The sequence below is a fragment of the Neophocaena asiaeorientalis genome, unplaced genomic scaffold, assembly GCF_003031525.2.
Source record: "Neophocaena asiaeorientalis asiaeorientalis breed wild unplaced genomic scaffold, Neophocaena_asiaeorientalis_V1.1 scaffold93, whole genome shotgun sequence".
NCBI classification, from domain to species: Eukaryota; Metazoa; Chordata; class Mammalia; order Artiodactyla; family Phocoenidae; genus Neophocaena; species Neophocaena asiaeorientalis.
In genome coordinates, this window is record NW_020174273.1 from 2,144,261 (window position 1) to 2,169,379 (window position 25,119).

At 44.8% G+C, this 25,119-nt stretch overlaps 1 protein-coding gene across 1 annotated transcript in view; it reads right to left on the minus strand.

Annotated features, from left to right (window-relative positions):
* The window catches only part of MTMR12 (myotubularin related protein 12), a 64,952-nt gene that overhangs the window by 26,994 nt on the left and 12,839 nt on the right, over positions 1–25,119 (minus strand). The window contains exons 2-7 of the mRNA XM_024755781.1: positions 12,191–12,251; positions 9,412–9,554; positions 8,001–8,073; positions 7,023–7,153; positions 5,644–5,737; positions 1,401–1,530 (exon numbers count right to left, since the gene is read on the minus strand). Of these exons, the coding sequence (XP_024611549.1) occupies positions 1,401–1,530; positions 5,644–5,737; positions 7,023–7,153; positions 8,001–8,073; positions 9,412–9,554; positions 12,191–12,251 (632 nt within the window). The remainder of the gene's footprint in view (positions 1–1,400; positions 1,531–5,643; positions 5,738–7,022; positions 7,154–8,000; positions 8,074–9,411; positions 9,555–12,190; positions 12,252–25,119) is intronic.

The following is a 25,119-nucleotide window of genomic DNA, read 5'->3' on the forward strand; positions in this document are numbered from 1 at the left end:
CTCCATAGCACTTATTACCTCTTAATACACTATAATTACTCACTTATTCTATCATTTTCCTCCTCTAGAACGAAAGCTCCATGAGGGCAGGGATTTTTAGGCTCTGTCTTCAGTAGCCAGGACACTGTCAGGCACATAGGAGACCCTTAGAAATGTTTATTGAGGGACTTCCCTGGTGGCGCAGTGGTTAGGAATCTGCCTGCCAAAGCAGGGGACACAGATTCGAGCCCTGGTCCAGGAAGATCCCACCTGCCGCGGAGCAACTAAGCCTGTGTGCCACAACTGCTGAGCCTACGCTCTGGAGCCCGTGAGCCTCAACTACTGAGCCCATGTGCCACAACTACTGAGCCCGCACGCCTAGAGCCCGTGCTCCACAACAAGAGAAGCCACTGCAATGAGAAGCCCGCGCACCGTGACAAAGAGTGGCCCCCGCTCACCACAACTAGAGGGGGCCCGTGCATAGCAACGAGGACCCAATGCGGCCAAAAATAAATAAATAAATAAATTTATATTAGAAAAAAGTTTATTGAATGAATAAATAAAATGCTTGATAAAAGGAAAGCAAATATGATATAAATTTAGAAATGCCTCTATAAGTTTTACATTTAGATTACAGATATAATAATGGGAAGGAAAAGACAAATTCACTTCTGAATGTTTTAAGGGATACTTTAAGGGTTTCTTAAAAAAGCACAGTATCAATGTGGAGAAAGTGGAACCCTCATACGTTGCTGATGGGAGTGTAAAAATGGTTCGTTCAGTGGCTATGGAAAACAGTCTGACAGTTCCTCAAAAGGTTAAATGCAGAATTACTATATGACCCACCAATTCCACCCCTAGGAATATACCCAAGAGAACTGAAAATACATGTCCATATGAAACCTTGTATACTAATGTTTGTAGCAGCATATTCATAGTAGCCAAAAAGTGAAAAGAAGCCAGTGTCCATCAACTGATGAATGGATAAATAAAATATGGTATATCCATATCATGGGATATTATTCAGCAGTAATAAAACGATGAAATCCTGATATATGCTAAACATGGATGAGCCTTGACAACATTATGTTAAGTGAAAAAAGCCAGGCACAAAGACCACGTATTATATGGTTCCATTTATGTGAAATGCCAAGAATAGGCAAATCTATAGAGACAGAAAGTAGTTAGTGGTTGTCTAGGGCTGCGGCAGTGGGGAGCGGGGGAATGGGGAGTGACTACTAAGGGGTAAGGGGTTATTTGGGGGATGACGAAGATATTCTAAAATTGACCGCAGTGATGGTCGCACAACCCTGTGTATGTGCTAAAAAACACTACACACTTCAAACAGGTGAATTGTATGGCATGTGAATTAAATCTCAACAAAGCTGTTCAAAAAGAAAAGCAAAACACTGAGAGCTTACCTTTCACAGACTTTATAGCCTTCATTGACACTCACTGCTTTGTACTTCATGTTGCCTTTGGTCCGCTCCAGCTCCCAACACCAGTCCTGAAGTGTGTCAAACATTACGGCATGGTTCTTGGGGTCAGTAGCTAACAAAACAAATTGAGAAAGACAGTAAAATCTTGTCGGGAAGCCCTGGTATTTTATTGGTGTGAAAGTGGCTCCTCGGGCCCTAACTTCCTCCACTAAGCCCATTTTTATCCCCACAGAATGAACTCACTGATTCATCCTAACTTTGTTCCTTTTTTCTGTCATTCATCCAAAATTATGAGTGAGGCTCTGTCTTTTGTGCTGGGCGAAAGCAGCTGTTCTTGTTCCATTCTGTGCAAAAGTAATTTATAGCTCCATTTTCAGTCATCTGACCGTGAGATAATTTATATAACATAAAAAGATCCTGTGCAGCACTAAAAGACAGGCTTGGCACAAATGCTAAAATAATAAAATATTTTTAGCCCTACCAATGTGTGCATAAGATGGCAAACTCATCTGAACAGCATGCCAGATTGCTGAGTGTGAAGCCTCCTTCAGTGTGAAGATGCACTGCCCAAAAGAGGCGTTTTCAGTGTGACACCTGGTTTCTGAGGGCTAGAAACAAATCAGACAGCTATGGTGAAGGTCAGGGTCTGCAAGCCAAGGGCCACATCACGGTAACGGTGACTTCTGTCCCTAACCTTGCCGCTACCTGCTAGGAGGAAGTGCCCAAGAGCACTACTCTTGCAGCCCAGCAGGTGTGTCCTTGGTCCTCTCCCAAGCCACAGAACAGCTTGATGGGGGTGACGGGTGCCAAACACCCTTGGGTATTTTTTTTTTTTTTTTTTTTGGTACGCAGCGCCACCAGGGAAGCCCAACCCTTGGGTATTTACACAAATCAGTTCATTCAAGCCTGTGCACATCTTAAAAAAACAAGCCTTGGGACCTCCCTGGTGGTCCAGTGGTAAAGAATCCACTTTCCAATGCAGGGGACATGGGTTTGATCCCTGGTCGGGAAACTAAGATCCCACATGCCACGGGGCAACTAAGCCCGCGCGCCACAACTACTGAGCTCGCATGCCTCAACGAGAGAGGCCACGTGCCACAAACTACAGAGCCCACACGCTCTGGAGCCTGCGTGCCACAACTAGAGAGAGAAAACCTGCGTGCCACAACTAGAGAGAAGCCCGTGTGCCGCAATGAAGACCCGACACAGCCAAAAAAAATAAACAAATTTTTAAAATAAACAAAAATATCAAAAAAAAAAAAGCAAGCCTTCCTGGAAAAACAAAGTGTTTAATAAAACTCCCACCTAATCCTTTTAATACAAACAGGTCATAGTACAAAGGATGATAAGACAAATAATGATTAAAAAACAACAGTTAAGGGGCTTCCCTGGTGGCGCAGTGGTTGAGAGCCCGCCTGCCGATGCAGAAGACGCGGGTTCGTGCCCCAGTCCGGGAAGATCCCACATGCCGCGGAGCGGCTGGGCCCGTGAGCCATGGCCACTGAGCCTGTGCGTCTGGAGCCTGTGCTCCGCAACCGGAGAGGCCACAACAGTGAGAGGCCCGCGTACCACAAAACAACAACAACAACAGTTAAGCTTACATAGCACTTAGTACGCCAGGCACTATCCTGAGCATATTACATATAATAACTCAATCCTCACAACCCTACAGGGTAGGTAATATTATTTCCTCCATTTTACAGATATGGCACAGAAAGGCCAATTAACTTGCCCAAGGTCACAGAGCTAGTCAATGGCAGAAATGGAATTCAAACCCAGGCAGCAGTAAAGTAAATTTCCATAAAGTAATAAATGCAAATATTAATAAATTCCCCCATGGACATAAGTAGTAACGATACTCCTAGGACCTTTTAGCCAAAGTACATTTGTGAATTATTAAGCCTGAGTAAAATGACAGATGTTCAGACTGCAAAGCACCCACCTCTGGAAACCCCTACTCAATCGAAAAGCAAATTGATCAACTCGCATCTATCAGTTATAACCTTTAGTCATCAAAAAAATGGAGGGTGGAAGGAGAAAAGAAGGCTAGAATTCAGATAGAAAAGAAGATGCTATATATCTTGGGCTTTCTGGCACAAAAAGCCACCACAAGGTAATGAGCTCAGTAGTTGTGACGCGCAGGCTTAGTTGCCCCGCAGCATGTGGGATCTTACTGCCAGGGTCAGTCAAGGTAAGGGTTTCGGCACACAGATCAACACATGCTGGGAAGCCGAGAAACCGTCCTGTGCTGGGTCCAGACCAAGAATCAGGATATAAGGAAGTGGCAGAATTCCTAAAAATAAGAGTATGATTTTCAAATGTAGACCCAATAAATGTTTATGTAAATTACAGCAATCAACAAAGAAGTCATATTTTGTATATCTCATATTGCAACAAGCTGTTGTCAGCCAGCACCCAGCTAATCAGCACTTATACATATGGCTACAGTGAAAAGATCATTCACAAAGATGAACTTACTGAATTAAGGAACAAATTTTGTGTTGGCCTGATAGTAGTGCTAAGTATATTTTACGTCAGTGGAGCTCTCTGAGCATAATCTGTCCTGAGTAAGCAGTTACACTCTCAATTAACCCTCATTTAATGACCGCACCCTGTGTGCCATGCATTTAACAATTTGTAATTTTCACAACACTTCAAGGGAAGCATTAACAACACTATTTTTTGAAATGAGAAAACAGAGGCCCAAGAGTTAAGTGCCATCCCCAGGATCACACAGCTACTAGGCAGCTGGACAAGGATTTGAAATCAGGTGGGACAGACCTTTTCTACTAGATCACCATAGTCCCTCAAATGCAAGCTACTCTCTCAGATATCTACATCTCTGCACACGCCAGTCCCGCTGCCTCAAATACTCCTGTGTGCCTACCGGCCACTCCACATCCTTCACCAGCAGTTCAGGACCAGCCTTCGCCCTCTGACAGCCCTCCCTCCCCCAGCGTGGTCGTTCCCTCCCACCACAGGACACATCACTCTGTTTGACTTGAAGCTCTTAGAGGGCAGGGATTTAGTCCTGTTCATATCCCCAGGGTGCGTGACCCACAGCAAGCGTTCGATAAACATTTACCAAATGAGCAGTCAGTGACAAAGCAACTCTGCATTCCAGAAAGCATGATATATGCAGTTAAACTAACTCGCCACCTCCCTGATGAAAGGCACATGGCACTCAGGATGAGTAAACATCAACTTCACGTTAAGAGTAATGGGCAGATAGGAAGGTAATGCACAACATGATAAATATAATTGACACTGTTGTACGTTATACAGAGAAGCTGTCAGAGTAAATCCTAAGAGTTCTCATCACAAGGAAAAAGATTTTTTCTATTTCTTTAATATTATATTTATATGAGATGATGGATGTTCACTAAACTTACTGTGGCCATCATTTCAAGATGTATGTAAATCGAATTATTATGCCGTACACCTTACACTTATACAGTAATGTGTCAATTATATCTCAATACAACGGGAAGAAAAAAATAAAAATACTGTTAATAATTTGGAATTAAAAAAAAAAGAGGAATGGACAGAGCAAGTGGACAGACGGAGGAGGAGAGACCCAGAGAAGGAAGAAGACAGACGTCTGTGGAAACACTGTACAAAGCTAGGCATTATTAACAGCTAATTCAGATGAGCACAGTTTCTTACTTAAAAGACTGCTCTCTTTTTCAGGGAATCGAATGGAAAACATTTGGAATTTTAAGTTTTCTAACCAAACTGCTTTTCTGATGTGCTCTCTGGGGTACAACTGTTCCATTCCCCATCCCCCAAACATTTGCTATAAGGCATGTTCTGATTGTTTAAAAACTTTCTAGAATGCAAGACATTTTTTAGGGTCTCATGAAATGAAACCAAGTGTATTAAAGTGAAAAACAGAATCCAGGGGCAGACAGAGTGATTTTAAACTTGTCTCAGTTTTGCTTCTCTATAGCCTCACATTCCCAATCATAATATATTGATTTTCTTTCATAAGCAACAAACAAATAATCCCTCACAAAAAGCAAACAAACCTAAAAGATAAGTTAAAGAAACAAAGATCACAGGAAAGAAATAGAAACCTTTTTTTAAAAGAAATCTGAATGACTCACCCAAGCAAGAGGCGACCCATTGCTAGAGAAGAGGGGAACAAAACCCATGGATGGGTTTTCTCCCAGAAGTTGCAGGTAGGAACTGGAAGGGGCCTGCCTACCTGCGGATGAAAGCTTACCTGTGTGGTTTTGTGCTGCAGTCGCGTAGGAAAACAGAAACAATCGTTTCAGCAGTTTAGGGGCCTGGGTATGATGGATTATGCCACTGACAATCTGGAAAAGAACCAAGCAATGGATACAGTCATGCTTTTGGCAGATAAACACTGAGAGACAAGACCCAAGTTGTCTAGGTCTCCGTAATGCTAATGGGCTCCGATGGGCAGCATGCTAACTAGCTCTCATTGAGGTCTGTACCTGTGATGTGATCTCTTGAAATAATGCCAAGTAAACAGAACGCTAACCATTTTGTCAAGTTTTTAAGAGCTTTGAGTTTCTAGGGCAATTTCTAAAAGTCTAATTTCTCAAAAACAAAGCACTAAAAACACTTAAGTCCCATTTTCAGATACTCCAAAAGTCTGACATGTCAAAGATACATAGCTGACCAGATAATAACCAAGATGCTTAGCTATTCTGTTCTACTTGTTGTGGCCTTAAGGATCTTCTTCTAGAAGATAAGGCAATCAATCCCTCATGCTTTTTGTTTGAAGTTCCAAACAAAAGTATGTTTGGATAGATGACTAAAATCATCATTCAAAATAACGTTTCTGGCTTCTCAGGGAATTTTCCATGTCTACACCACTCTTTTTCCAGCTCAGAACAGATACTGGAGTCATGTTTATTATTCTAACTGATCTACCACACTACCTGAAAGAAAACTAAGAGTATACCTGAAAAGAAGGCATAACTCACTGCAGCCAAAGACAACAGATAAACTGGTCTCTCCCTAGGTTTCCCCCTGATGTATCTACCATGACAGTGGCAAGTCCGAGACCTTCAATATCTTAAGAGAAATCTTGGAAGCTACGATAACCATTGTGACCAGTTTGCCCAGTTACACGTCTCAATTTGCTGCAGCAACCAGATTAAGTAAGGGACCAAAAGCACAGGCTCATCTGGTGGCTCACTCTGCCCATGACCGTGTACCTCCCCCTCCTTCCACATGTAACCACGACCTCCCAGATGTCAACTCCTTCATGCCGGGAGCTGGGGGTCACTTCTGGAAAGGCTGTCAGAGGTGGGGAAAGGGGGTTGCTTCTAGCTGCTCCATCCTCCCCTTCCCCTGACGGCCTTCTGATCCTGGTTTACCACCTCCCACCCTCTGCAGGCTCTGGGAATGAACACATTATGAACTGAAGGATTAAGTGCAGCCATGTGCCAAGATAATATAGTCCTGCTCTACCAAATTCTCTCTCAATTCTAATCAAAGCACATGCGATTATAACCAATGTCAACTTTACAGAATGAAAGGCTCCCCTCAACCTTCGTGCAATGGAAGCAAGAACTGAAGTGGGGAAAACCTGATGGGAAATAAAACCTAAAAACACATGCGACTAGTTACCCTTTTGACTTCCTCTTCTTTTGTGTACCTCAGACAAAAGTGGAATACCCGGAGGTCTTTGCAGTGGATGATGAGTTTCTCAGGGTATTTCTTCAGCTGTCCAAAGAGAGTCTTTTTTTTCTCATCAAACACTACACATCAACAATGAAATCAAGAAGGGAAATCATGTTATAAGACAACAATTAAATGCTAAAGAAACAAGGGAGACTATTAACTTCCAAGGGCGCCTCTCAAAAGTGAGAGGAAAGGCACCAGCTTCTAAGTAACTGTCAACAGGGCCCGTCCCATCCAGCAGGGGCCCTGTTCTCTGGAACAGCCAGGGTTCCTCACTCCTCCCCAGGAAGCACAGACCCAAATGGACTGGCCACTGATGGCAGAACTGACTCCTGCAGAAAACCCAGCTCTGAAAGCTGAGATTACGAAAGATGGGAGATCACTAGGGATCTGCTTTTGGGACAGTCAACTCCCAGGTTTATAGCTAGGGCCCCTCCTGACACCCTCCTCCCTTTCCCAGAGTTTGCACCACGCAGCACCTGTTGGTGTTGGGAACACCATAAATGGCTACTGAATGATTTCTGACAAAGCCCTGGCTACAAAAATAGAGAAGTGGAGCCCAGAGAGGCTTTGTTTAGTCAGAAGAAAAGACACCCGAGTGTGGTATGACAGACCTTTATCAGGTGAGCCTTTAAAGTGAGATCTGCACAGCTAACATTGACATATGATCAATATCTATCATGTAATGGCACCGTGGAGTATTAGAAAGAACAGGTTCCATGTTCAAGTCCAAGCTCCTCCAGCTAAGCGACCCCAAATAAGCCACTCCGCATCTCAATTTTATCATCCATAAAACTGATTTAAATAAGATAAATATGTGAAGAAATTTCAGTAAACTACAAAGGACCAAAAAAAAAAAAACAACTCATCATTATCAGCTATACTTTCAAAGGCTGGCAACACCCCAGGGGAAAACATACTCACCTCCATAAATCTGATCAACACAGTGGAGGGTAATGTCATTTTCTCCTATGACCTTATTCTTAAACTGCGTTTCCTAAAAAATTCAAAAGGAAACAACTGTGATTCCTTGCTATGCACTGTGACATTTACAGGTAAAGCAAATCACCATCCTCCACGTGCATATAAAGAAAAATGAGGAGTGGGTGGGGGAAATGGGTGAAGGTGGTCAAAAGGTACAAATTCAATTATAAAACAAGTCCTGGAGATGTAATGTACAGCATGGTGACTAGAGTTAATAATACTGCATCGTACATTTGAAAGTTGCTAAGAGGGTAGATCTTAAAAGTTCTCATCACAAGAAAAAAATTGTTTAACTATGTGATGTGATGGATGTTAACTAAACATATTGTGATGATCATTTCACAATATTTACATACACCAAATCCATCACGTTGTATATCTTAAACTAATACAACTTTAAATGTCAATTATATCTCAGTAAAGCTAGAAAAAATAAATGAAAAGGCATACATCCTACACAAACAAACAGGGAAATGTTGTCACATCCCTAGGAAAGGGACGATGGAGTGAAGTGTGTGAGAAATGCTGCGAACACTTGTTTTCAAACCCAGGCAGGACATGCCATTGCCAGCTGCTCCCAGGCCAACCCACCAGGCCGCATGCACGACACCCTGAGAGATGCTGGCAGGTGGCACATAGGTTCAGATTTCTCCACACAAATGCAGACAGGTGAGTGACAGCTACGAGAAGGCAGGAAGAAAACCCCAGGAGATTCAAGCTCTGTAAATGCTGCCTCTGTACAAGACTAGGAACCAGGCCGCTACAGCAACAGCTGCACAGACGCCCACGCTGTCAGGTGGCAGGGTGCTGGCGTGGCTGGGCCAGCCGGTTCCCATTACCACCAGCGCGCCCTGAGGGGTGCGGGTGTTCCCTCCTCACTCCACTGCTCACTTTTCCTAAGGCGGACAAGTCTTACAGGCACAGAGCAAACACAAAGTAAACCCAAACTCAGTGCTGCATTCAGCACCAGTGTCATAACTGAATTCAGTTCCTAAATTTGAGGAAGAGTTCAATATAGAGAAAACATGGGGAACTAGTATATTTGGGGAGATGTGATTCCCATGAGTGATAGGTACTGTGCTGAAATACAGAAGAAAATTAAAAGCTGACGGTGTCAACCTACGAGGTCAAACGCAAGCCAGCGTGACGTGAGGCACTGGTGGGAAACTGCAGAGTGGTGCTCCCGCCGAAAGGAGATCCCAAAGGAGAGAGAGCAGACTAGTGGTGAGAAAGACTCTGGCCTTTGTGTTTACGTGCGTTAGGGGCGAGTTATTGAGAAGCTGGGAGAAAAGACAATGGGGCCACCAATGCAGTGCTCCCACAAACTCAGCCAAGTGCAGCTTATACATACATCATTATCCAATGCAGATTCGTCATCGCCCAAGAAAGCAATCTTGAAGTCTGTGCAGACAAGCCTCCCATAGATTCCACGCTGACAGGAGTCTTCCTGGACACACTTCAGTACTGTGCTGGCTTCACAGAGCAGCTGTTCACCTGATCAAAACGAAAACAAGTCCTCCTTAGAGTCCTCAGGCAACATGCAGAACACAAACAGTACAAGCTTCCCGGCTCTATTCCTGTAAGACAAACACACACTACAACACAGCACACGGGAGCTGCGAAACCTAGGGGAGAAGATGAAGCAGAGTGGGGGCTGCGGAGAAGTGAGATCACAATGACTCAGATACACTTTTACATGGGGCACTTCTCTGTCTTCTCACTGTGAATAATGGACGTGTCCAAACAGGTAGAAATGATCTCGGCTCCACTTACAAACACAGATCTTAGTGCTTTCATCACCTGGACCCAAGCAGAAGTTCTGGAGAAGCGGTACCCAAGTGAGCAAAGCCAGAAGGGCTGGCCAGCGAGCTCTGGCACGTAGCTCTGGAGCCCCCCTTCCTGTGAAGGTGGGCCATTCCTCACCCCGGAACTGCGGAAAGAGGGCGGGTGCCTCCCTGGCCCGGGGCCCTAAGGCAGCTTCCTCAGGCACAGAGGGTGCAGCACGACTGCACTCATTCTGGCTCCACGGACAAGGATGGGAGGAAAAGGGAGGTCAGAGGTTTGTGGGAAAAAAACCTGTTTCCTCTCTTTCTTAGTTGAGAGTATTTCCTCTCAGTGTGTCACCTTTCCTGCTCTATCTGCAGACGCCCAGCAGCATGAGAGCTGTATTTCCTGGTGATAGAGAGTACTTCTCACTATAGTCAAAAAGATGAGGATTTAGGGATAGGCAGGAAGTGGAGAGGCTCATGAGGGCTGGATGCCTGCGTAAGGGCAGGAAAAAAGGACAGATACAGGGGAAATGAAAAACTAAGTGTAAAATTAAAAAAAAAAAAAAGACTAAGTGTAAATACTTTGTGACAAGAAAGAAAAAGGAATTTTCTTCTCATCCAACAGGTAACCATCTTCTCCTTAGAATCTCCCTCTGGACATTTCCTTCACTGTCTTTAAATTTACCATTTGGCTCAAAATTCATTTATTCTAACTTTGAATATGAAAACAAAGAAGAATTCCAGACACTAAGACTATCAGGGGACACATATTATATTTCATCTTGTTTTTTTCTCTCTTCCAAGGGGTTAATTACAATGGAAATACAGGAAGATGGCTCTGTCACCAGGTCAGCCTCTACATAGACCACCGGGCTTGAAGAAAACAGTAAAGTCAGGGCCTCATTAGGGGTTAAAATAGTCCCAGAAAAAGTGCTTCAACTGAATCCGAGGTAGAAGACACATGAGCAAGGCTTCCTGTGCTTTCAACTCCTGGTGGAAAAAAACTTTAATGGTGAGCCTCTCCCAAGACCAGGCAAGCCATATGGGTCCATGGTCAGGCAATGGAGACCAGAAGTTGGCACACAGGGGCTAAAACGACATCCAGGAGAGGCTCTGCAAGCACGGCGACCTGCACCACACGTGTCAGCTTGTACGTCGTTCAAAGTCTCAGGTCATGGGAGGCACGAGCTGGAAAAGATCATAGTCTAGTCTAGGAAATCTGGGCTGCACACCTAGAAGAGGCCGTCAGGAATCCAGGGGAATGGAGAATGTACATAACACTAAGCTAAAGACAAAAGTAAATTTCAGAATCTACAATATAACCCAAGAAGAGTAAATACAATAGGATATATGGATTGAGGTTGAGGCCATTATTATAGGGAAAAGCCCTTGAAACTTAAAAACATTTTTTTAAAAATCAGAGATTCTGATATGTTTACCAAATAAGGTGGATCAGTCAGAAACTTGTACATATTCATATCCTCTCAATAAAATGGAACAAAATTAAAAGAACCAGAATGAGGACTCAATTGTTTTGGGAAATGTATCTAAAAATACTTATGAAAAAACCTATTTGGGACTGGAAAAAAGAAAGTAGCAAAACAATCGAATGCACAACTCACTGGATAGCCCCATATATGGAGAGGCTACACCACCAAGAAGTTTGTTTCTGAATTCAGAAATGATTAAAACTTGACTTAAGCTACAGAGTCACTCTCCTCCATAAGAAAGAAAGAAAGAGAGAAAGAGAGAGAGAAAGAAAGAGAGAGGGAAGAGAGAGAGAGAGGGAAGAGAGAGAGAAAGAGAGAAAGAAAGAAAGGAAGGAAGGAAGGAAGGAAGAGAAAGAAAGAAAGAAAGAAAGAAAGAACGAATGGAGGGAGGGAGGGAGGGAGGAAGAAAGGAAGGAAGGAAGGAAGAAATCCAACCAATCCAGGCTCCTTGGTGATGACCGAAGAGCAAAGCCCTGGCAGCCCCAGCGTTTGGTTAAACCCCAGCAGGGGTTGGGAGTAGGGATCTGCAGAGGACCAGGATCTTCCTGACTGGGGACCAGAATACTGGAAGGGGCCAAGTAAGGCACCCTGAAAAAAGACCTCATCTGCTTACAAAAGAGGTGAGAATTTCCCATGTTTATTTTCATCAGCTATGGGGAAGGAGAAACAAAAATTCTTTGTAGCTGTTGTAATACTCAGTCCCAGGTATGCAGTTACTGAAGTAAAGACATTGATATTTTTGTCCAACTCATTACTGTCACACACTGTCTGGATGAAAACAAAGGAGTTTATATATAGTGCTACTAGGGATGACACAATTTATCACTGGCTTTGAACTACACATGAGGTAAGATGCTAACATGACTGTTACCTGGCAACAAGTGAAGAGTTACTTCCTTCTCTGTTACTTCCTTTTCGTTTGTGTGAATTTCCTAAAAGAGAAAGGGTAATATTTTTGTTTATTTAAGGGCTCAAAATGAATAACATAAAGCCACACTTTTATAATACACACTAAAACATCATATTCGCTCAGGAGCTTTTTGTTTATGTGACAAGCTAAGTTTTGTTTTGTTTTTTAATTGAAGTATAGTTGATTTACAGCGTTGTGTTAAGTTTTTTTTTTTAAGTATTTTTAACTAAAGGAAATCAGAAAATTTCAACAAGTTGGTTCAATGTATTACACTAATTATTTAGAATTGACAACTATCAGTTGTCCCAAGTGGAGGGACAGGGATGGGCACTCCCCATATAAAGGAACAAAAGTCACAGAGCAAAGGAAAGCAGCTTAAGCGGAGTCAGAAAGAGAATAGAAGACAGTCCACAGAATGATTCCCCTCTTTCTCCAGTGAGAATCAAGGATCGAAAACAAAAGAAGATTGTTGTGTGCTTTTGAGAGAAAATGAACCTGCGTAAAGGGCTTGAAGGTAAGAACAGGAAACTACTGGACTGGCCAAAAGGTTTGTTCGGTTTTTTCCAGAAGATGGCTCTAGTAGCACTTAGTTGTCTTTAACTTCATTTGAAATAATTCTGCTAGATTGTATGTGACAGCTGTCATATCAGCATGCATTTAGAAAGACTTACCAAAATTGGTGAATTTTTGTGTAGCCATTTTAATATTGAAGATGGAAGAAAAAAGCAACATTTTCAGCATATTATGCTTTATTATTTCAAGAAAGGTAAAAGCGCAACTGAAATGCAAAAAAAGATTTGTGCAGTGTATGGGGAAGGTGCTGTGACTGATCGAACGTGTCAGAAGTGGTTTGTGAAGTTTCATGCTGGAAATTTCTTGCTGGACGATGTTCCATGGTCAGGTAGACCAGTTGAAGTTGACAGCGATCAAATTAAGACATTAATTGAAAACAATCAACGTTACACCACGCGGGAGATAGCCAACATACTCAAAATACCCAAATCAAGCGTTGAAAATCATTTGCACCAGGTTGGTTATGTTAATCACTTTGATTGTGTGGGTTCCCCGTAAGTTAAACGGAAAAATACCTTCCTGACCGTATTTCTGCAAGCGATTCTCCACTTAAATGTAATGAAAATGTTCTGTTTTTAAAACAAATTGTGACGGGCGATGAAAAGTGGATACTGTAGAATAATGTGGAACTGAAGAGATCGTGGGGTAAGCAAAATGAACCACCACCAACCACACCAAAGGCTGGTCTTCAACCAAAGAAGGTGATGTTGGGACTTCCCTGGTGGTGCAGTGGTTAAGAATCCGCCTGCCAATGCAGGGTACACGGGTTCGAGCCTTGGTCCGGGAAGATCCCACATGCCGCAGAGCAACTAAGCCCATGCGTCACAACTACTGAGCCTGTGCTCTATAAGCCCGCGCACCTAGACCCTGTGCTCCACAACAAGAGAAGCCACCGCAGTGAGAAGCCCGCACACCGCAACTAGAGAAAGCCCGCGCACAGCAATGAAGACCCAATGCAGCCAAAAATAAAAATAATAATTAAAAAAAAACAACTAAGAAGGTGATGTGTATATGGTGGGACTGGAAGGGAGTCCTTTACGATGAGCTCCTTCTGGAAAACCAAACAATTAATTCCAACAAGTACTGCTCCCAGTTAGATCAACTGAAAGCAGCATTTGATGAAAAGCGTCCAGAATTACTCAACAGAAAACACATCATCGTCCATCAGGATAACGCAAGACTGCATGTTTCTTTGATGACCAGGCAAAAACTGTTATAGCTTGGCTGGGAAGTTCTGATTCATCTGCCGTATTCACCAGACGTTGTGCCTTCGAATTTCCCCTTATATATTTTGGTCTTTATAAAATTCTCTTAGTGGAAAAAATTTCAATTCCCTGGAAGACTGTAAAAGGCAACTGGAACAGTTCTTTGCTCAAAAAGATAAAAGGTTTTGGGAAGATGGAATTATGAAGTTGCCTGAAAATGGCAGAAGGTAGTGGGACAAAATGGTGAATACGTTATTCAATAAAGTTCTTTGTGAAAATGAAAAATAAGTCTTTTAGTTTTACTTAAAAACCAAAGGCACTTTTTGGCCAACCCAATATGAATGTATCAAGTCAATAGTGAGCCATCCACTCTGCAGCATACCAGGGCTCAGTACAGGAGGCCGGGAACATATTTCCTCATTCTAAGTTACCGAAAACCATACGGCAGTGCAATGGGATGCAATCACTTCTAATAAGGAATCAAGGCCAGGTTCTGTGTCACTGTTTCTCAATAAAAATACCTTCAAATGCTTCTATGCTGGGTTCAGTGTTTATCAGATATTCAAAGATAATTAGCAATGCTTAATGAATTAATGGACCAAAACAACAATCATAAATGGCTGTTAACTTTAAGACGTTCAACAGGGGTTACATCTTTATGTAGATTTTCATCACTTTCATAAACAAATTTATCCCCATACTAGAATATTCATGTTATACATTCTTCTGTTAGCACCTATAATATTACTTTTTAAGTACCCATGTGCATGCTTATCTCCCTCTCTAGGACAGTGTTTCTCCAACTAGGGCTTGTATCTATTAGTGGGTTGTAAATCAATTTCGTGGGTCAAAATCAAATTTTTCCATAATAAGAATAAAAAATATCATAAAGTAAAAAACTGGAAAAAGAATGACTGTTAATGTAACAAAAAGAGAGGCATGTTGGGCCCCCTCATCAACCTACCACACCATCTATGAAGAATTCTTGGCAAAATATCTATCTCAATCTACTTGAGCTGCTATGTCAACCTTCCAATTTACAGGTTGAATACCGGGACAGAGAAACATGTTAAATGACACCATGGGGATGCAACCAATCAAATCCTGACTGTGGGAAATTCTACAACACAAAACCAGCTCTGTCAACAAATAAAAATGGAATATTTTTGGTTTGTTTTGGGTAGAAGTGCCTGGTTGGCATGAGTTTTCTGAATTTGTTGATTCAGACTGAAGCAGGGCACTAGAAGAAACTTGGGTACGTCTGAGGCAGGGAGAGCCCAGACAGCCCGTCCTGAGGCTGAAGAACAAGAGCAAAGTCATGGTGTCTTCACAGAACCTGTTTTGCGTGTGGTCTGTTTTGGAGACGACTATGATTTCCATCCCAGGAGATGCCAATAAATCAAGCCTCTCTGAGGCAGCGTTCTCAAACCTGTGGAGCGTCAGATCATCTGGGGAGCCTGCAGACACTCAGGCCCCAACACAAGCCTGAGGAATCAGAGTGCGGGGGATGCAGCTCAGCCTCAGGTTTTGTAGAAGCTCCCCAGATGATCCTGATGCACTGCTCTAGGTTACACAAGAGCGACTATTTTTGCATATGTAAATGCTATGAGTGTTTTGGTAACTTAGAAATTCTCATTGAGAGTTTTCATCATCTGTCATTGACAAAGAACTAAATTAAAGCACAAGTATTTTTGACAGGTTTATCATCTTTCTCTGAGGAAAGCAAAGCTATTCATTAAATTCAATCAGCTGTTAGAAAACTCTAGCAATCATCTTTAGTGCTTGGAACTGAAGCCAGCACGGAGAAGACTACCCTTTTGTTACATCCGAGGAAGTATCATCTTCCGATAATAAAGATGTTATACTACCCCAAACTACCTACATACATCAATTCTTGAAATGGTTAGTGATATTCTTTGTTTACATTCCATAAACAAGACAATGAGGAGACATCTTTTAGAACTCTGTCCTACCCCAAACGCCCCTTCCCCAGACAACTGTCCCCTGTGCCCCACCTCCAGGAGAGAGTCACCGCCTCCCCATTACCTGCGTGGGCTAACAGACAGCAGTACCAGCAAACGGCTAATCGTTTTATCTCCCCATTAATTTGGCTGAAGGGCCAAGAGAAGCTAATCAAACTGGCTGCTTCAACCACAGACTTGCAGATTTGGCCACAAATATGGAGCCACAGAGAAAGCTGTTCTGCAAAGAATGAGACACGTGAAGAAGATACGTGGAGATAAAAGCCCAACCCAGACACACAAGCAGTCACAGCCTGGACTCCATGGCTTTCCAGGCTCTAGCGAGGCCCACCCTCGCCTCTGGCCCACAGTTCCATGAACCACACCTGTATCTTTATAAATGGATCCTCTCGTTAGCAAAAACTACCTACAGTGGTTCTGATGATTGTCACCAACGGCATCAACTTAGACCAACTGCACTAACAACTGAGAAACCACAGGTGACAGAATCACGTCATGCAGCATGTCAACGTGCAATATATCCGGGGGCCGCAGGATTAGGAATCGATGTCAGAGCCACCAATCTCACGAGTAAGACTGGCAGGGGAGAAGGGAAGCGGGAGCTGCACTGCCTGCTTCGTGAGCCTGAGTATTCGCGCCCAGGAAGGAGGCAGGGTCCCTGGTGGCTTTCCCTCACTAGAAATGGCAAAGGAAGACTGCCACAGACCTGTTCTCCATTCTAAAACACTGTCACAACATGGCATGTTCTCAAGGGATGAAAATGAATCCACCAGAAGCATTTCCTGGGAGAAAAAAAAGGAAATGACTGGAGACATTTTCCCCACTCACCCTCGTCTTTGTAAAATGCCCCAGAAGCTTAGTACACATTTTTCATTTTAAAAGTAGGGATTCCTCTTCTCTAGAATAATGTTAAATACGTTCTGATGTTGGCAACAAGATGCTGACCAAAAATTGATCTGTGAAAAGGGAAAACCCACCAAGCAGCTAAGTCACGGAGGAGTCACATATCTCATGAAGTGTGTGGGAATTTCAACACTGGCTAGGGTGACAGAAAAACCACCAAGATTCCTAACAGTGCTCGACTTCCTACTAAAGCTGCCACTATTCATCAGACTTCCTTCAGCTGCAGAGAGGGAAAGGAGAGGTCAGAATAATGCAGTAAGATACACACCGCTGCTGACAAGCCAGCATCCAAAAATAATCTAACCATCCAGTGCATGTGAGCCCCTGCCTCGAATGCCATGAAACAAATCACAAGACTTTACTTATCCAAAACACAGACCGTGCAGCAATCTCATCTATTTGGAACACTGCTGAAAATCACAAAGTGAAAAAGACTTCTGAGCAGTAAAGACAGGTGTGTCCAAGTTTGTGCACTCCCCAAGCTGTCAGTCCCAGCTTCCCCTTCGACCAGATGCTTTTAACTATAATGATAAGAGCCAGCATTTATTAAGCTCTATGATGTGCCAGGTAAGTATACTTCATTAGTACCTCATTAATCCTCACAACAACTCTAGGACTGGCGTTATCTCCATTTTACAGGTGAAGAAACTTAGGCTTAAAGAGGTTCAGGAACTTCCCTTTTATAGGAAAATAAGTCACTAACCAAGGGTTCGGCCCAAGCCCCGACTAACTCCAGAGCCCACATTCCCCACTGCTGTGTCCTAGTTCCAATAAACATGGTCTCCAGTTTCCTACCACAAAAGAAAAAAAGTCATCACAGCCATTGCGTATAACAGAAAACCAGTCTCCTGTTACAAAACTGATTAGAACAAATCAGAAAACTTCCCTTGAGAAAACTGCACTCCACTGTACAAGGATTTGCCTCATACAGGACAAAAGCACGTGAAAGCTAACATCAGCTACACTCCTGAGAATCTGCTGAGAAGCTGCAAAGCAGCCTGGTCGTTTCCATTCCACTGGTTCTCAAAAACTAGTTTCCTACCAAGTTCACATTCAGAATGCGCACATCTCGAAAGTGTGATGGACCTAGGGCCCCTCAGCAAAGGCACAAAAAGGGAAGGGCCCTGCCAGATGATCACTGACCTTGAGAAGAATGGAGCGGGGGTCTCTACGATGAAGCTCTCATAGGCCAAAATGCTTATAAATGTTCACATCAACCCTTCACTGCTTACAAGGGCTCTGAGTCAAAAACCGAAGTTGTTATTCTCGGTTTAATTTTATCCAGCCAGAAGGGCAAATTCCAAGAGGCAACATAACATCCCTAAAGGTTCCAAAACACAATTTCCTTCTATCACATCTGGCACCAAGTGCTAAAAAGACATAACACAAACATTTTATTTCCTCCAAGTCGCTCCACTGGTCTAAAATGGACACTTAATACCCTGTTTTCTCCGCTAAAATAGAAAATCTGAGGGGAGAAATTCATTTGCATCTACATATTAAGTGGGAATCCATGTGTATCTTTGAACAAAATTTACTTTTTTTTAAAGCAGAGAGTTGTATTTTTAACACAGCCTAGTACTGACAATTTAAGTTTTGTCTTTCCCCTGGCTTCTCCAAACTTCTCTCTGTGCATGTACTGAAAACAAACAATACAGACTTGAGGCCACAGTCCAAACCCAGCTCTGGTACCTACAGACATGAACTTGGGCTTGCCATTTAACCTGAGCTTTGGTTTCCTCCTGTGTGAATGGAAACAATACCACCTCAGTATGAGGACATGAAGAGAAAAGGGTGTAAACATCTGGCATATATATTCAGTAAATGGGAGTTGTTACAACTGTTGGACCCAGCAGAATCTATGCTTCTTGATTCCTTTCTTTTTTCTCCTCCTTTCTTTTGATGACCAAACAAAGAAGTCCAACATACTACTTAAGAGTTGCAATGATTCAAGATTCTGAGTAGAATAATTTCTGCTTCTCTCTCAATCCTGTTTCCCACATGAAACTAAATTGAACCACTCAGGAGGCTTCTCAATTTTTTTTTTTTTTTTTGTGGATCAGAAACTCCTGCAATTAGCAACATCCAGGTTGGTCCTAATTCCATTTGACTTGGACTGCACAGTAATATCTGAAGTCATAGAAAAAGAAACGGCACTTTTCTGTTAATAGGATTTGTTTTCTACAATGCCTTAGGTCCTGTCCTTTGGTGTCTTTTCTTCTGCAATAGAAAGTACTTTGAACCCACTATAAGACCAAAAGAGTAGGGCTTCCCTGGTGGCACTGTGGTTGAGAGCCCGCCTGCCGATGCAGGGGTCACGGGTTCATGCCCCGGTCCAGGAGGATCCCACATGCCGCGGAGCGGCTGGGCCCGTGAGCCATGGCCGCTGAGCCTGCGCGACCAGAGCCTGTGCTCCGCAACGGGAGAGGCCACAACAGTGAGAGGCCCACGTACCACTTAAAAAAAAAACAAACAAAAAAACACCAGTCCTGAGAAGAGAAATAACCTAGAGGACTCCAGTAAGTCAGGGTATGCAAAGAGGAATCATAAAGAAACCCTCCCCTCAAAAAAAGTGAATTTTTTCCTTTACTTTGGGAAGCGACGTGTATGGGTGGTAGGGAGAAGGCAGGAAGCGCAGAATGGAGAGTACTCATCAGCTATGTCCCACAGCTCCTTTGCCTCCGTATTTTTACAGTAGCTTTTTGAACTCCACAAGAAAAACACAGAAAGCACAAATACGGAGATAATATTTCAAAGTTTTTGTTGTTGATCCGGGGAGAACGAGCATAGTTGAATGGAGAAGAGGGGAAAGGGTTAACAGTAAGGTACAGTCCACGTCTGGATGCGCTGAATCTGGACATGGATCTTTTTTTTTTTTCGGTACACGGGCCTCTCACTGCCGTGGCCTCTCCCGTTGTGGAGCACAGGCTCCGGACACGCAGGCTCAGCGGCCATGGCTCACGGGCCCAGCCGCTCCGCGGCATGTGGGATCTTCCCAGACCGGGGCACGAACCCGTGTCCCCTGCATCGGCAGGCGGGCTCTCAACCACTGCGCCACCAGGGAAGCCCTGGACATGGATCTTAAAGTGGGTTACAGGACATGACGAGATTTCCACGTGTATGTTCTACTCCTGACCATGCTGAGTTCTCAATGTGTATAAGCTGTTGCCTTCATGAGCAAATTTACTGGATGAGTGATTAAAGGCTGTCCAACCTGACCTTCACAATTGGATGAGTAAATACAATCTTTGTCCGCCTGCCGATGCAGGGGACACGGGTTCGTGCCCCGGTCCGGGAAGATCCCACATGCCGCAGAGCGGCTGGGCCCGTGAGCCATGGCCGCTGAGCCTGTGCGTCCGGAGCCTGTGCTCCACAACGGGAGAGGCCACAGCAGTGAGAGGCCCGCGTACCGCAAATAAATAAATAAATACAATCTCTTCCTTACTGACATCACAGATTACTACATCGTGACTCAGGGGTCACTTGCAGACTGCAGAAATCACAAGTGTCCACGCTATGAATGCCAAAGTGGCTACTTTCCAGGGCCAGCCCTTACTGAGGCTGAGAGGTGAATAATGATGACACATTTCTAGAGCCTTTGTGGCAGGCATCGTTGAAAGGGCTTTATACTTATTAACTCAGTTAATTCTCACAGCAAGCCTTGGAGTAGGGCTCTTACAGCCACTGTTACCTCCAACTCTGCAGATGAAGCAGACACCCAGCTAGAATGTGGTGGAAGCAGAGGTCAAACCTGGTAGCTGGCTCAGCCTGTGTTCTTACATGATGCCACACTACCTCTTCTGTGGAACGAACAAAGAAAGGAAAATGGGACAGAAAGATCAGTGAATGTATCTGCTAGACCCACCTGAAACCAGGTCAAAGCAAGCATCAATGAAAGAGCCCAGGGAAAGCCTAAAATTGTTTTGGAGAGGCAAACAGAGGCTGAAAGGACAGAAGCAAGAAAACAAAACACATCTACCCCCCAGGAGTAATGGCTGCTACGTGGGGAAGAACTCGGGGGCTTCCTCAACACCAGCTGAGAGCTCACCTCCTATGACTCACTCCACTGGGTCCTCCAAGGCCTTGGTCTCTGGGTGTCACCCCAACCAACCCTCAGGAGTTCAGCAGGAATCTTCGATGTACCACACTCCAGGGAAGGCTCCAACCGCAAATAACACTGCTATGTACAGTCTGGGCTACCCAGTGCTTCCCCCTTCAAGAGCATGTCATCCTAAGAGCCCCCCTTACACCTCCTTCTCCTTCACCCTCAGTACCCAGTCCTTCACCACCAAATCCGATCAGTACCGCCCATTACATATGCCCACAACCCATGCTCCTCTCTTACCTCCACAGCACCACCCTGGTCCAAGCTACCATCATCTCCCACCCGGACCACTGCAACAGCTTTGCACCTGCTCGACCTGCATCTGCCTCTTTCTTATGCATTCTCCACCTAAAGCACGGTCTGCTCGGGATTACTGGTGGGAGGAGGGCAACAACCTGATGAAGCCTGCAAGGAGGCGCTGCACAGCCTGGTCCCCACCTCCTGGTCCACCCTGCTCTCCCACCAACCTCCTCCTCAGTCTGCATGTTGGCCACATTGGCCTTCCTTCAGCCTCTCGTGCCTGCCAAGCCCCTTCCTATCTGAAGACCAAGTTCCTTCTGCTTGGAATGCGTCTCCTTTCCCTCCTTGCCCTGTGAATCTTAAGTATCCATTGGACCTCAGGACAAGGGTCATTTCCTCTGCGGAGCCCTCTCTGTTTCCACGTTCTTACAGCCCTGTGTATCTCTCCCTCCTAGCACTTGTCATAATTGCAATTTCACATTTATTTATGTAATTATTTAAGTCTATCTCCCCACCAATCTATAAACTATTTGAGGGCAGGTCCTCTGTCTGGTTTTTTGCTTGCCATATTGTCCCAGAATCCAATACAGGCCTTGCAAACAGTAAGTGCTCAGAAGATTTCGTTGAGTAATTTAATTAAGAATGGCTTTAGGTAATGAGAGGTTTTTAAAAACACTCCAGCAGGAACCAGAGAGACACATGGGAGGGAGATTAAGAGACAATATCTAGGCTTGGGCTTTGACGTGGGTGGCATCACCAAATGCTCTCATCATACTGTAAAGAACATTCCATTAAAGGCTGTCATGTACGTGGTATTAATCCAGAAAGACTAGAAGTCATGAAGGCTGTCCAGTAAGAACTGCAGGAGAGCAGGTGCCGTGGATGGGCCTGGCATCATCCCAGGATCTCCCAGGAAATTCAACCAGCATCCAGGGACAGCTGCCTCTGCACTAGCCCTGTTCTCTGGAGCAGCGGGAGCTTCTGAAACTGTCACCTGGTTTCGGGGAAGGGCCCGGAGTCCCCCTTAACCCTTTGCTCCTTCCATCCCACTACCCTTCAACCCTGATCCTCCCTGCCCAGCTGCCTCATCAGGAAATGGTCACCATCGTACTTCCAGAGCCATGACACGTGGACAAAAGTCCTTACTGACCCCAATTAAGTATCACGCTCAATGTGTAAGAAAAGAGGGCTAGCAAAGTACAGTTCTTTAACAATCAAGCAGAACTGGTTCCACTAGTTATGCTGACAGACTTTTCTCTGCAAGAGGCCTGAAAAGGAACTCATTTGAAAATGATGCAAATTTTCAACAAATGGGGCGTTAAACACCATCCCTGTGGTTTGTGCAGCACCTCTTGCTACTCCATCTGAGTGTGGACAAAGCTTGCTATTATGGCACAAAAGAACAGCAGAGACTGCTGGCACTGGTCAAAGAATGTCCAAGTCTTCAAAACTAGGGTATCTCAGTGGCCTGAATTCAGTTAGAACAGCGGCATGAAGATAAATGGAGGGTAGTTCTGCCAGAGTGCGAGGATCAAGGTTGGGGTTTTTGGGTTAATTCCTATTTCAACATTTACCCTAATGCTATGGCTACTTTTTTATGTTTGTTTCTTTTAGCTTAAAAAGAGGGTAAAGGGCATGAACAGCAAGTCTTCCAGTTTCCGCACATTTTACCCCACAGGTCAAAAGGACCTACATCTGTTCCTGCTGCCGCGGTGAGTATCAACAATTCCCAGGACACGCAGCTGCCACTGCCCTCACATCTAAGAAACTTGCCCCGTGCAGAGCCAGAAGCACTCCTATTCTGGCCACATCTGTGCCAGACGAGACGTGAGAACTGCCACCCATTCTCCAGCAAGCCTGTGGCCCAAAGGAGACACACCCACTGCGACCCACCTCATACAGGTGGCCCAGCAATTACGAGGTGTCCATCTGATCTCCTCTCAGAACTACGTCTCTGAGAAGGCGTGGCCCAAAGCACAGGGTTCCCATGAGCCTGTGCAGCGAAACCAGTGAGTCAACACTCGAGCTGTATGTCTGGTTACTCAGAGGTGCAAGATGATCCACTGCCAATAGATACCAATTCATTTCAACAGCTCCTGAGTAACCTAACTACCAAATGCCCGGTGTAAAAAGATGAAGAACTGACTTCTGCCCTTAAGATGTTTAGATAGACAAAAAAAAAATAACTGGAAAACTGGGTATTCAGTGCAGTAAACATTAGACACCTGCAGAAGGTTATCTGTACGCATCATCTCACTTAATCCTTACAACTGTTAACTGCCATTACTGTTCCCATTTTAGAGATGGGGAAAATGAGGTTGACCAAGGTTAAGTGAAGCGAGACTTGAGCCTGGGTTTGCCTGTCTAGAGCCATGCCCTTCACTACAATAAGCCTGCTCCTGTCCGCCGACCACATCCTCCCCAAGGACACCGTTTCCTCTCCCTGGCCTTTCAGGCACTCTTTCACTGACCGAACTGTCATTTCTTAGGCACCTGCTGTACCAGCACAGCAAAAGCAGATGTGAACACAAGGCACAGCCCTGACCTCCTCAGAGTACATGGGAGTCTGACCACAGCACAAGCAACAGTAATGACTCGTGTACACTGCTACGCTGTGCAGGAGGCCACAACAGCAACACAGCAGACACACCTAACCGCATTCGGAGACTGCTACCCTCAGGAAGTGTCATTTAGAGCCCTGAAAATCAGCAGAAATGCGTCTGGGCCAAACGACCAACACTCTGGCTGGCTGCTCTTCCTCATCTCCTTTCTGGGCGGGGTCCACAGGACCTCTGTTCCTTGGAGAAGCTCTCCCACAACATATGCTGACAACCCTCCTCCCTTCAAATGTATCTTTACCCCAGATCTCTCTTCAGAGCTCCAGATCTAGACCCCAAACAGCCTCCTGGCCTCATGCACTGTAATGTCCCTCAGATCCTCCAAATTCACATTTCTAAGTCAGCTCATCATTTTCCCCCGCCCCTCGCCGAACCTGCTGTCCTTTGGACTCTGGCCCTACCGTACACCCAGCAGTCATTCTCAGCTATCCCCTGCCTCTCATGATCCTGTCTGCTCTGCTTCCTTAACAGTTCTAGAGTCTGTCCACGCCCGTCCTTCTCTGCTGCTGCTCTTCCTTCCAGCCGCCAGCACGCACCTTGCGCACCCCCACGATCAGAGTCTTGCTCCCGCCATCCAGCCCCCGGCGCAGCCGCTGGACCCCACAGTCCGCTCTCCCCTGTCCCGCCCACCCAATTCGTCCAGTCCACTGTCCACATAGTTCAAGTCCTCTGCAAAGCTTTCTCGGGCCTTCCCTGGTGGTCCAGCAGTTAAGACTCTGCACTCCCAGTGCAGGGGGCTCAGGTTCAATCCCTGGTCAGGGAACTAGACCCTGAATGCCACAACTAAGAGCCCACATGCCATAACTAAAAGATCCCGTGTGCCGCAACTAAGAGCCAGCTAAATAAATAAGTAGGGCTTCCCTGGTGGCACAGTGATTAAGAATTTGCCTGCCAATGCCAGGGACACAGGTTCGAGCCCTGGTCCAGGAAGATCCCACATGCCATGGAGCAACTAAGCATGTGCACCACAACTGCTGAGCCTGCGCTCTAGAGCCCACGAGCCACAGCTACTGAGCCCGTGCGCCTAGAGCCCACGCTCCGTAACAAAGAGAAGCCACAGCAATGAGAAGCCCGCGCACCGCAACAAAGAGTAGCCCCTGCTCACCGCAACTAGAGAAAGTCCACGCGCAGCACCAAGACCCAACGCAGCCAAAAATAAATAAATAAAATAAATAAAAATTACTACCTAAGTATGTGATTAGTGGCAGGTATTACTGACCTTTCCCACACCTCTCCGTTAGCTGGCTTCCTGAAACACATTCTA